A 12,447-nucleotide genomic window follows, 5' to 3' on the forward strand; every position below is an offset into this window, starting at 1 on the left:
ACACTGTTCCCAAAGAAAACAATTATATAGTATGTTAGCCAGCGTATCTAAATCACAATCTTAATCATGGCTGAGCCACTCTTCTCAACAGAAGGGAGAGTCGTGTATAAATAATGATTCCAAAATTAAGTTGTGGATATAGTTTTAAATTCAAAACATTTATATTGTTGTCAATATCAGTTTTTTTAAAAAAAAAATCCAAGAATAGACAGAAGGAGGTCTCAGATCTTCATTCGGAGAGTTTCTGAGTGTCCTCTGTGGTTCATGTGTTCTGCCCAGCCCCCAGCTGTCCCCATTGTGAGACCGATGTCCCAGCTGGGCCTCTCTCAACCAGCCATTCATTCCGCTCCATTAATCCCATTTCAGGGAATACTCATATTGTAGACGGTGTGATGATCTCTCTTTTTCTCTCCTAATCAGGTTCCCTGAAATGTCAGATTATTTTTTTTTTGAGGAATTCTATTGCATTTTATTTTAGTTCTTCGTGTCCACTTTATATTTGTTTTTGTTTTTCTATTTTTCTAACTGTCAAGCATGGTATGAATTAATCTTGAGCATCTTCAGGATATTTCTACTTCCATCTGGAATGCCATTGTGTGTGTTTTTTCTAAAGAGACAAAACTTCAATTAAGAACCAGATATTTAATTGTTTTCTTTGGTTAGACTTATTTGGTTGATTTGGGGAAATGTCTTTGTGTTTTGGATAGGGAGCCAATGCATACTAGCATGACAAACTCCAATTAATTTTTTAAAATATTCTGGTTATGAAGAAGGTCCCCGTGCTGGATGTTTATGTAATTAAAGAGAAATGGTTGTTACTGCTCACAGAGTGGTTCCTATTTGCGAGGCAGTGGGTTAACTGTCTTTAATTCCCACAGTGGTCTTGCAAGAGAGGTGTTATTATCTTCATTAGTTTGGTGGGATGACCATTAGTTTGTCCAATCTCACAGCTGGTAAGTAGTGGGCCGAGATTTCAATTCACTGACTCATGCACCAGAGCCAGGCCCGTCTGTCCGCCGGGTTCTCCTCTCTCTGTGTTGACCTCACGTGAGTTTAGTGAAAGGTGGTTTTTTTTTCACTTTCAACTTTTCTGTCTTGTCTTCTTGTGTCATTCTGCCTCCATTAAACCCATGATAACGCTGTGTAATCGCACGAGTTTGCAGTTCCTTAAGTAAGGCAGACATTTTTTTGTGGGTCACACTTAGGTGTTGAGCCCCTTCTGAGCTACACAGACTTTATCACTAACATAACTTAGCAGTAAAGCAACTTTATCACAAAACCGTTTTATAAATCCATATTTAATAAGTGATATATATAAGTTTTCTGAAACTGTGTTTAACGAGCTCGTTTTACTACTTAAAGAGTAAATTTTATATAGAGGAGAGGATATAGCTTGATCTTTAAATTTTGGACCTTCATTTGGTTTTGAAATTGAATCACTATTTTACATTTTTAAATAGCAATACCATGTTTACGTGATTACTATTTATGGGGCTTAATTTAATGCCATCACCTATAATGTGTAGAAATACTGTGGAAATCTATGGTTACTTCAGCATTTACATTTTTGCAGGTGGAGTAATATTAAATGGTGAAGGAACAGCCGCAGATACCCAGGAAATTTTGGCAAATAAAGGTGAATAGTAACTTTCAGTGCTTATTGATTAGTCATTTGGCTATTTATTTACTTATTTTTTGAGAGAAATATCTTTTTAGAGGTAAACAGCTATATTGAAATTTCAAGTTTGAATTAAAATGGTATTGTTTAATTTAATAGTCACATTCTCCATAAATATATAACATTTCATGTAATTTTGTTCATCTGAAATTAGTGGAATCCAGTAGTTCATTTTGATATTTGATTACGTTTCCTTTTTTTTGGTTAATTTGAGATATTTTGTCACTAGGGATAACATTTGAGCTATTTTTTTGAGTTTGATGCCTGAGGAATTCATAAGTAACATTTCATGATTTTGTTTTTTTATTCCATTTAAGATATCTATTTCGTTTCACTTGTATTATGCAATGTTCCTAAATGATTTGTCATTTTAACATTATAAGAGGATCTAACCTTTTAGTTCTAAAAACTCTATGACTTTATTCTAGTAGCCTTAATACTGACAAAATATGGGGATATAACATAAAGCAAAATTTTATTTCTAGAGCTGTACCCCAAACACCCTGAAAATGTGTCAGTATAATCTTTTTTTCTTACTCTTAGGATTAACGTCCATTAAAAAGGAGATGACTGACATAAGCCATGGCTATGAGGATCTTGGCCTCTTGCTTAAGGACAAAATAGCTGAACTGAATACTAAACTCACGAAATTGCAGAAGGCTCAGGAAGAATCCAGTGCGATGATGCAGTGGTTACAGAAGATGAACAAAACGGCAACCACGTGGCATCAGGCACCCACCCCGACAGATGCTGAAGCTGTGAAGACCCAAGTTGAGCAGAATAAGGTATCTTGTGTGGGTCCATTTACTGAAGACATGGAAGAGAACAGATGAGCATTCGGAGCTGAGCCCTGGTGGTCAGAACGCCTGTTCTGATTTCCAGCTCTATAACCGTCAGCAAATAATTTGCCAGTTTGGTTTAATGTGCCTTTCTGTAGAGAATGATGCTAAGAGTCACCTGGTTTTGCACACGGACATAAAGATGAGTGAACTATTGGGCGTAAGCAACTTTGCCACCTTTAAATCAGTTTAAGTCTGGGATTTTAACCAGTCAACTATTGGAAAAGATTTATTTAAGGCTAAGTGTATTAGGGATCTGTTCTGTCCAGTATAAAATAGGGTAGCTCATGCCCTCCCTTTCTTTAATAGATGGTATTTCTGTCTGCAACTGTCAAGGTTGGGAAAATGGTTTTACATTATGACAATGATGGCAAAAATGTCTACAAATTACTAACCTATATTTGAACTCTATAATGTCCGGAAAAGTGCTTATTGACTAGTACATTCTGAAATCTGGCAACCTTCGTCAAGACTGATTTTCTTATTAATTATAATCTTACCAATGTCATCTTTCTTTTTTCCAAAGGATTTGTTTGAGAATTATATGAAATTCTTCCTAGGCAGTAGTGGGGCTGAGAGTCCTTATCTCTGTAGCTATAGCATTCCTCTGGGGGACTCTTTTATCAGATAGTTGAAGACTAGTTAAGAAGAGGCAAGGAGAATAATTAACTGCTGAATCCAGGTTCCTCACCCACTTAGCATTTAACAGTGGATCTTTTCCTGTTTTGGTCCTGCTAGAGAAAAAAATGCTCTGTCATAAATGTGTTTTTGTCTTTTGATGTTGGCATACTTTAATGTAGTTATTTTTTTTTTCCTTGTTAGTCATTTGAGGCAGAACTGAAGCAAAATGCAAACAAGGTGCAGGAGTTGAAAGACAAACTGACAGAGCTGTTGGAGGAGAACCCAGACGCTCCAGAGGCCCCCAAATGGAAACGGATGCTGACAGAAATAGGTATGTGCTATTTCTTACCCCAGAGTCCCTGAACAGAAGTGCAGCCATTTTTTAAAATCGTAATCTTTGTCTGAAAATATTTATCCAGCAGCCTCACTTATTTCTGGATTTCCTTTAGTGTTTCGGATCTATTTTTGCGTGTAGTGCTGAGACTTGGCATATCTTGTATTTTTCTTGCTAAACACAGTAACTAAATTTATTTTTATGAAGAAGATAGATACTAGTTAATAAAATGCTGTGCATTGAGTAACATGGTTTTCATTCTTTTTATTTTTGCTGGCTTTTTGGTGCTTCTGATTTTTTTTATGCTTTATTATATTTTAAAGTTTCCTTTTCATTTATTTGTCTGGAAAAGGTAGGCTCCCTTCTCCCTTACAGAGTTTCTTCTGGGGCTCCTCCAGCCCCCTGCTTTATGCTTGTCTTCTCTTCCCGTGACCAGTGTTAAAAAGCAGCTCCCCACAGAAGTCTGGTCTTTTGGGTTTTTATCCAGAGTTATCCCACATCCTGATCCTGTCCCTATATACGGTGTTCCTCATAGGTACAGAATTTTCTTCAAAAGCCCTATTATTATAATGATATGGAAAATGAGCCTGAGACAATGATAATAATTTTCCCTACGTCATGGTATTGTTTGGAGAACTCAATGAGCCACTGTGTGTGTACAGCTCAGATGAACAGGACCTGGCACGTAGTACGTGCTGTGTGTTTAGTATGATTATAATAAGAGCTACTTTACTTTCAATTTTTCCATTATATTTAGCTAAGTATTGTTCTTCCTTTAGAGTCGGACATGCTGTGATAAATTTAGACATCTCTAAGTGTATTTTAGTTTGAAAAAGGTGATCCTAAGGGACCTTACCGTTCAAAGGTATATTTAATCCAATTATAGAGACTCCCATTGCATTATAATTAATTTGTCCCTAATTCAGTGGCTCTCACCTGAGATATCAGAATTACTTGGGGGAATATTATCAAGACATTTTAGAACAGGGGTAGGAATGAGGAATGTGTATTTGAAAAAAGCTTCCTGATAAAATTTTGATGTTTCTCCCTTCTAATTTATTGCTTTAATTGCATTATTTTGTCATCAGATTGTGTTTGACTAGAACATGCCATATAGATTGTCATTCGCTGAGGTTTCAGGAATTGGGTTCTGTTGAAGTCAGCCCTTAGTGTATTGTCCTAGGTGAGAAATCTGTCAGACCAGCCAGTCACGCCCATCAGTGAATGTTGGAGTGACCGATGTGCTCAAGTTCTGGTCAGCAGAGCTTGGCTTCAGGGAGCATGCCATCCTGAGGGCAGGAGAGCAGGAAGGGGATCCTGGCAGAGGGTGCGATCCAGTGGAGTTGTAAAGGAAAGGTAGGAGTGAGCATGTCAGGTACGGGGCCCGTATGAGCAAAAGCCTGTTTGGATGTTCATCAGGGCTAGCTCAGAGGGTTCATCTCGGGGTGCAAACCCTCTGGTGCCAGTTGATGGGAGGCCCTCAACGTTAAGCCGAGCTCTCCTGATTTTACCATCTAGGTGGTGCGCAGTTAGTTATTGAAGAATTTGAGCAGGGAAGTGACCTATTTAAAAGTGGGTTTTTTGGGAAATTATTTTAGAATCAAATGGATTGCAGCTGAGAAACACTGGCAGCAGGGAAGACAGCCAGAAGATTGGTAGTCTAGGTCTGTGGTTCTCAAAAGGGTGCTCCCAGGAGCAGCAGCAGCAGCAGCTGGGAACTTGTTAGAAATGCAAAATTTCAGGCCCCACTACTGACCTACTGAATCAAAAACTCCGGGAGTGGGGCCCAGCAACCTGTGTTAACGAACAGTCCCTCCAGGTGATTCTAATGCCGCTGAAGTCTGAGAACCACTGGTCCAGGCAAACCATGATGAGGACCAAAATGGAGTTAGGGCGTCGGGAATGTAAAGGATGGGTTTAAGGTTTTATGATCAAGGTGGTAGGAGAGTCATGGAAGAACGTTCTGAATTATTACATCTCAGTGACATGAGAGAGACAATAACTTTTGAACAAAATCTAAAAGTCAGAAAAATGCCCCAGTTTTGATAGGAATATAGTGAATTTTATTTTTTAATGTTGGGTTTAAAGGGTTGGTGAGACTTCCTAGTGTAACTTCAAGGAAGTGGTTGCTAATGTGCAGTTTGAATAGAAGAGAGTGATGGGGCATAAAGATACAAATCTGGGAGTCATTTGCCGAGAACTGATCATTGAAGATTTGGTGGTAAAGAAAAGGATTAATGTTTACTGTTCTAATAGGTCAGGTGTTGTTGAATAAACAGACTCCATAGGACTTCTAGGAGGAATGAGGGATCTCAGGATCCTGTCTGCTTTAAAGAATATTCCATATTCTATGTTATCTTCTAAAATCAGATTCAAATCTATTTTTCGTATACTTCACTTGACACACAACCATCAGGACTATAAAATCTGTATCATTAAATGCAATTAACTCTCTTAGATTAGAGTTAAATTATGTAAGCAGAATTATAAGGATGGAATGATACCCATAATATTATATTATCATTTTGAGTCATATCCTGTAGTCTTCGTCGATATAGTCATATTAAATGCATAAAAATCAAACACCAGTTTCATCCTTTGTCTTTTTCTTTTAGATTCTAAGTGGGGAGAACTCAATCAGTTGACAGTTGATAGACAGCAGAAACTGGAAGAATCCTCCAATAACCTAACCCGGTTCCAGACTGTAGAGGCTCAGTTAAAACAGTGGCTTGTGGAGAAAGAACTGATGGTCAGCGTTCTTGGGCCCTTGTCGATTGACCCAAATATGCTCAACACACAAAAGCAGCAGGTGCAGGTGAGTACAACTTGACTTAACAAGACAAAGGTTTTCATTAGAAATACATGAGCATTGGACGGTATGGGCTTTAACTGCCTTGGAGTGTGTTTCTAATGTTTCCATTGCCCGTAAGATACCGTCCTGAGGTTAGCGGGAAACCCCAGAGAAGTCAATCTATGAGGCATCCCAGAGTTGTCTCCTGAGCCTGCTGAGTGGGTCAAGTGCCCTGATCGTTTCAGTCCTATTGTAGTTTGTGCGGACTCTTCTAAAAGGGGCCTTCTTTGAAGTATTAATGTGATTGTATAAATAATAACATTTTTATGAGAAGCTAGTATATGCTTTTTTTGTTTAGAAATTATTCTTTTGAGGTTTTATTTATTTTGATTGTGGTAGTAGATAATGAAACTTTTAAAACTCATGCAATACAGCCCTGAGAGGAAAGAGACAGAATAAGAAGAGGAGAAAGAATAAGGGAATCACAGAGGGAACCTTGAAACCCCGTGGGTTAGTTAGACTAGTCTAATTATAAGTGGATAAATCCACAAGGGGAAACGAAACCCATCCAGTTTAAGTCAGATGGAATCGCGGAAGCTCCGTGGTGATTTCGGTTAGATTTCTTTATGTCTGAGTGGTGATATGAGAGCAGTGAGGTTGAGCCTGTGCTCTGAAAATACACTCAGTCTTGGTGGTTTACAGTCATGTGTCTTGGTCCATGTATGTTCTTCATCTGAAGAGAATGAACACGAAAGCTATAAATAAACATTTGGGGAGAAATAATTGTCCCTAGTCTTGGTAGTCTCCCAGAGATAGATAAAATATTGGACTGAAAAAAGGACATTTTTGGATCATTCACTTTATAATGAGAGCCAGTGTCGAGCCTGCACATTCTGAACAACATGATATACGGGCTAAAATCTTTCTAATAAAGACTCTAAACGTCAATAAATCTTATGCTAAAAAAAAAAAGAACCTTTGTAAATCAATGTACTTTGAGTTAATGTATTCTAATACTGTTATCACTGTGCATTTCCTTTGGTGTAAAATGCTATAGAGTATTTTAAAAACCCTACACAGAGAAAAACACAGGTGGGAAAAAACAAATGTGGTGTTACTATGATGTGAACTTGTCCAATAGCAGTGTTTTCCTCTGTATGTGAAAATTTATATGTGAATTGTTACTCATGTTGGCCAGACTACCAAAAATAATTCTTCTCTTCTTTTTCCCCTTTGGGGGATGTCATTTTAGACAAAACGTTATCTCTGTGAAGCACCGCTGCTCTTTGGATTAGTTTAAGCTAATTGCACTGCCCTGGAAATAAAAACTAGGAAAGCAGTAACGAAAATAGAAACCAGATAAATAAGTGCCATTTCTGTCTGTTTAGAGACTTAAAGCGGTGTGTTCTGTAATTGATTATCCAATAATCTGCGTGTTTGTTTACCCTCGTTCCCTCTTCACCTTAGATTCTGCTGCAAGAATTTGATACTCGGAAACCTCAGTACGAGCAGCTGACAGCAGCTGGCCAGGGCATTCTGGCCAGGCCTGGGGAGCACCCTTCCTTCCACGGGATTGTGAAAGAGCAGCTGGCGGCTGTGACCCAAAAATGGGACAGCCTCACAGGACAGTTGAGGGACAGATGTGACTGGATTGACCAAGCCATTGTTAAAAGCACGCAGTATCAAAGCCTGCTGAGGAGCCTCTCCAGTAAACTGGGTGACCTGGACAGCAGGCTCAGCAGCAGCATGGCCGGGAGCTCACACCCCGATGCCATGAACCAGCAGTTGGAAACAGCCCAGAAAATGAAGCAGGAAATAGAGCAGGAGAAGCAGCAGATCAAAGAGGCCCAGGCGCTCTGTGAGGAGTTGTCAGCCCTGGTGAAAGAAGAGTACTTGAAAGCAGAACTTAGTAGGCAGCTAGAAGCCATCTTAAAATTATCAAAGGATATTGAACAAAAAGCAGGTGTGTCTCTCTTCTTTCAATATGTATATTTCCTGGAAATAGAGAGCCTGTATTGCCTATTTCCAAGCTGTTGCCAGGAATCCAGGACCCCAGAGAGAATCTGCCCCCGTTGAGAGCAGAGATGAAGAGGAGGCCCTCACACGAACGCAGAGAGCCGTTCTGTGTTCATGTGCGCATGCACTCTCAGGGTCATGCTGCACAGATGGTAGAGAGACGGTCTGTGGGCAAAAGCCACTCAATGAAGGCCCATTAAAATTTCAGGTATTCCAAATTGGTTTTTAAAAGATGTCAACGTTTTTGCTGTGTGAAAGTCTTATTGCCCCCGAGAAACAGATGAATACAGTTATTAAAAAGGCTTTGCATCATTTTCTCATCTGCAGTTACTTTGTCTGATTCTGTCACAGAAAGTTTTTCTAGAGCAATGTGTGAAAGAGAAGCGTCTGGTACTTTCCTCTCTCACCTGCTTGTGGCCATAATTTGGTGACAGATGTGCCAGTATTGCTCAGAGGCACCAGCAGTGAGTTAGTGGACTTCGGAAGGGCCTGCCAAGCTGTGTGCACCTAGTCGATACTCAGTTTCTGTTTTTTAATTGATTGGATTTGTTTATGGATCATAGCAACCATTTCAGACTTACTCCTTTATTTTGACATGATATTGATGATAAATATTAGCTATTAGATCAAGATTATTGTTATGAACACTTTTATGTGACAAGCATTAATCTAAGAACTTCACACGTACTATCATTTCACTGCCACACAGCTTCTATTAATGTTGCCAGTTTACATTTGGAGAAGTGAGGCTTAGCGGTTTAATTGTTGCCCAGGGTCTGCAGCTCTTGAGAGGTTGAGCCGGGAATCAAACCTGTGCCATCCCCATGTGCTACATTATACTGCCTCCATGATATGTAAAAATCGTAGAAGTGGGAGAGTCATATTTGATAAGAGATGGATTATTTATCAGCGTAACTCAGAACTTTGAACAGCTGTCACTTACCCATCCCAGAATGGAGATGACTCTGGTATCTAGCCTTGTCTCTTTTCTTGCTGTAGTGCCTACCTCTTGCTCCTTTTTCCCCTTTTGTCACTAACTTAAGCTCACTTGTAGTTCTTATAGTCAGTGTTAACAGCCCTTGCTTTTAGACAGTTCTGCACATTTATTTGGAGGTTTTTGTCTTGGCTTTTCCTAGATTAAATCAACATTTTGATGGAATATAAACACATCTGTGATTTCATTTTTAGAGAATCATGTCCAGCACCTTCAGTCAGCATGTGCCAGCTCTCATCAGTTTCAGAAAATGTCTCAAGATTTTCAGGCTTGGCTGGATACAAAGAAAGAAGAGCAAAACAAGTCTCACCCAATATCAGCCAGACTCGATGTCTTGGAGTCATTACTTAAAGATCAGAAAGACTTTAGTAAAACTTTGACCGCTCAGTCTAGTATTTATGAAAAAACCATTGCAGAAGGTGAAAATCTGTTATTAAAAACACAAGGCTCTGAGAAGGCAGCCTTACAGCTACAACTCAACACAATTAAAACCAACTGGGATGGATTTAATAAGCAAGTGAGAGAAAGAGAAGACAAGATAAAAGATTCATTGGAAAAAGCCCTCAAGTATAAAGAACATGTAGAGACTCTCCGGCCGTGGATAGACAAATGTCAAGATGACCTGGAGGACATAAGGTTCTGCTTGGATCCTGCTGAAACAGAGAATTCCATTGCCAAGTTGAAGTCTCTGCAGAAGGAAATGGACCAACACTTTGGGATGGTAGAATTGCTAAACAACGCAGCCAACAGCTTGCTCAGTGTCTGTGAGATAGATAAAGAGGTTGTTACAGATGAGAACAAATCACTGATCCAGAAGGTAGACATGGTCACTGAGCAACTTCACAGTAAGAAATTCTCCCTGGAGAACATGGCCCAGAAGTTTAAAGAATTTCAAGAAGTGTCCAAAGAAGCTAAAAGGCAGCTTCAGTGTGCAAAGGAACAGCTGGATGTCCACGATTCCCTAGGCCCCCAGGCTTACAGTAACAAACACCTGACCATGTTGCAGACTCAGCAGAAGTCACTTCAGACCTTGAAGCCTCAGGTCGATTTGGCCAAAGGACTTGCACAGGACCTTGTGGTGGAAGCCTCAGATTCAAAGGGAACCTCTGACGTTTTATTACAGGCGGAAACCTTAGCTCAAGAGCACAGTGCACTAAGTGAGCAGGTTGATGAAAAGTGTTCCTTCTTAGAAACCAAGCTTCAGGGCATTGGGCATTTCCAGAACACCATCCGAGAAATGTTTTCTCAGTTTGCCGAGTTCGATGATGAACTGGATAGCATGGCCCCTGTGGGGAGAGATGTAGAAACATTGCAAAAGCAAAAGGAGGCTATTAAAGCCTTTCTGAAGAAACTGGAAGCCCTCATCGCAAGCAACGACAATGCCAATAAAACCTGCAAGATGATGCTGGCCACGGAAGAAACTTCTCCTGATCTTGTTGGAATCAAAAGGGACTTGGAGGCTTTAAGCAAACAATGCAACAAATTACTCGACCGAGCACGAGCCAGAGAAGAGCAGGTTGAAGGGGCAATTGAGCGTCTTGAAGAATTCTACAGCAAATTGGAGGCATTTTCTACCCTGCTTCAGAAGGCTGAAGAGCATGAAGAGTCTCAAGGCCCTGTTGGTATGGAAACTGAGACGATTAACCAACAGCTTGATGTGTTCAAGGTAGGCAATGCTTCATTTTTACTAAGCACTTTTATTATTAAAAGAAATTACTAATGGGTGTAGAAGGAGATGGCCTGTTTTGTAGAACCTTCTAATATGATTGTCTCACAGTGTTTGAGCTTGAATGAGCATTTAGGGGGGTCATATCCAGGCATGTGGGGCAGTTCCAAGCTAACTGGGGATAAGGCCTGAGATGATATTGAGAAGTCAAAACGGTGCTTGAAAAGTTCCAGGCAAGCCTGAAACTGACATCATGGAATCTGTTTCTGATGTTCCTCACAACTGACATCTGCAGCGACCAGACCCATGTTTTGAACTCTGCCGAGGGGCCAGCCCATAACATAAAAAGCTTGTTCTCTTCATGTTCGTCTCCCAGCATTTTCTTTAATGGTGAATTATAGTCATTTCCTGCTCTTTCCCTCTTACGGTCTTCTTATCCTTCTTAATTTAATTTCTTTTGTAAACTTTTTTCTTCCAGAAGTTCATATTTTTAAAGGCAGATTGGAATTCCATGTTGTAATTCTGGTTTTATAAAACAAACATCTTGGGCATATGCCCCAGAGGATTCGGAGTAAATCATTTTTGATTGGGCTGTAAGTGCCTCAGGATGAAGAAGTGTCTGCCACTTGATAGCACTCAGTGATGCTTTGTGAATGGAACGTTAGATCAAGATGGTGGGCCCGGTTCAGTGTCATTAGTGTTGGACTCTTAGGATAGTGAGAGCAGAAGTCGCATCTCGACACGGGACAAAGATAGGTTCACCCCTGCACAGAGAGGGTCCTAAATATCAAACATGTGCTGCATAGGACTGATGGGAACCTTTGGTGTTGCCACGGGTCCTGTTCTATTCATGAGGGTGTTTTACTGTCCTGTGAAGACTAGTGTGATGCTACATCGCACCATTAGCACATAAAGGATAACATCATTGGCAAAACTACAAATTGTGTCTTATGAGAAATAAATATAAATAAAGTGTAGTTCCAAATTCTGTGCTGTTATGTTTGACAAAGGATATTTGCTCATCCTTAATAACATTATTTAGGTGACTGAATTTTGAAAGATATCTTCAAAATAACTTCTTTTTCTTCTTCTTCTTCTTACTGCTATGATTAGTTGCTGTTTATAAAGCACCTTTGAAGCCCAGTTCCTTCAGGGCTTAAAACTCTGTGATTCTGTATTTAACTCTTGCTTCTTGGAGGTGAAGGAAACTACTTTATTGTTGACTTGACTTCCTTCGTTACTGTGTCAAACTTTCATATTTCTGGTTTGCAAAATAGACATTTCACATGTGAGAATTCTCTTTAGAAAAACAAAGTTCTGTGGCAATTGCTGCTTCAAAGAGTCCGGGAGAGCTTGAGACAGAAACTCAGACAGAAAACTCTGGAATTTTCTGTAGAACCCTGACAAAACTTGAAAGTTTCAATGACAATCATCAAGCAGTCTTTTTACTAATGAAATTTAAGCATGTTCCATGCCTTTGTGAAACGTTACCGTTTCTCCAGGATTTC

The 12,447-nt window shown here is 39.7% G+C and overlaps 1 protein-coding gene across 49 annotated transcripts in view; it reads left to right on the forward strand.

Annotated features, from left to right (window-relative positions):
* DST (dystonin) overlaps nucleotides 1-12,447 on the forward strand; it is a 438,190-nt gene that overhangs the window by 336,152 nt on the left and 89,591 nt on the right. For all 49 annotated transcript variants that reach the window (XM_070514637.1, XM_070514639.1, XM_070514651.1 and 46 more), the window contains 6 exons: nucleotides 1,574-1,636; nucleotides 2,222-2,463; nucleotides 3,340-3,469; nucleotides 6,088-6,287; nucleotides 7,731-8,226; nucleotides 9,468-10,939. In XM_070514637.1, the coding sequence (XP_070370738.1) occupies nucleotides 1,574-1,636; nucleotides 2,222-2,463; nucleotides 3,340-3,469; nucleotides 6,088-6,287; nucleotides 7,731-8,226; nucleotides 9,468-10,939 (2,603 nt within the window). The remainder of the gene's footprint in view (nucleotides 1-1,573; nucleotides 1,637-2,221; nucleotides 2,464-3,339; nucleotides 3,470-6,087; nucleotides 6,288-7,730; nucleotides 8,227-9,467; nucleotides 10,940-12,447) is intronic.

Source organism: Equus asinus, chromosome 8 (genome assembly GCF_041296235.1).
Source record: "Equus asinus isolate D_3611 breed Donkey chromosome 8, EquAss-T2T_v2, whole genome shotgun sequence".
NCBI classification, from domain to species: Eukaryota; Metazoa; Chordata; class Mammalia; order Perissodactyla; family Equidae; genus Equus; species Equus asinus.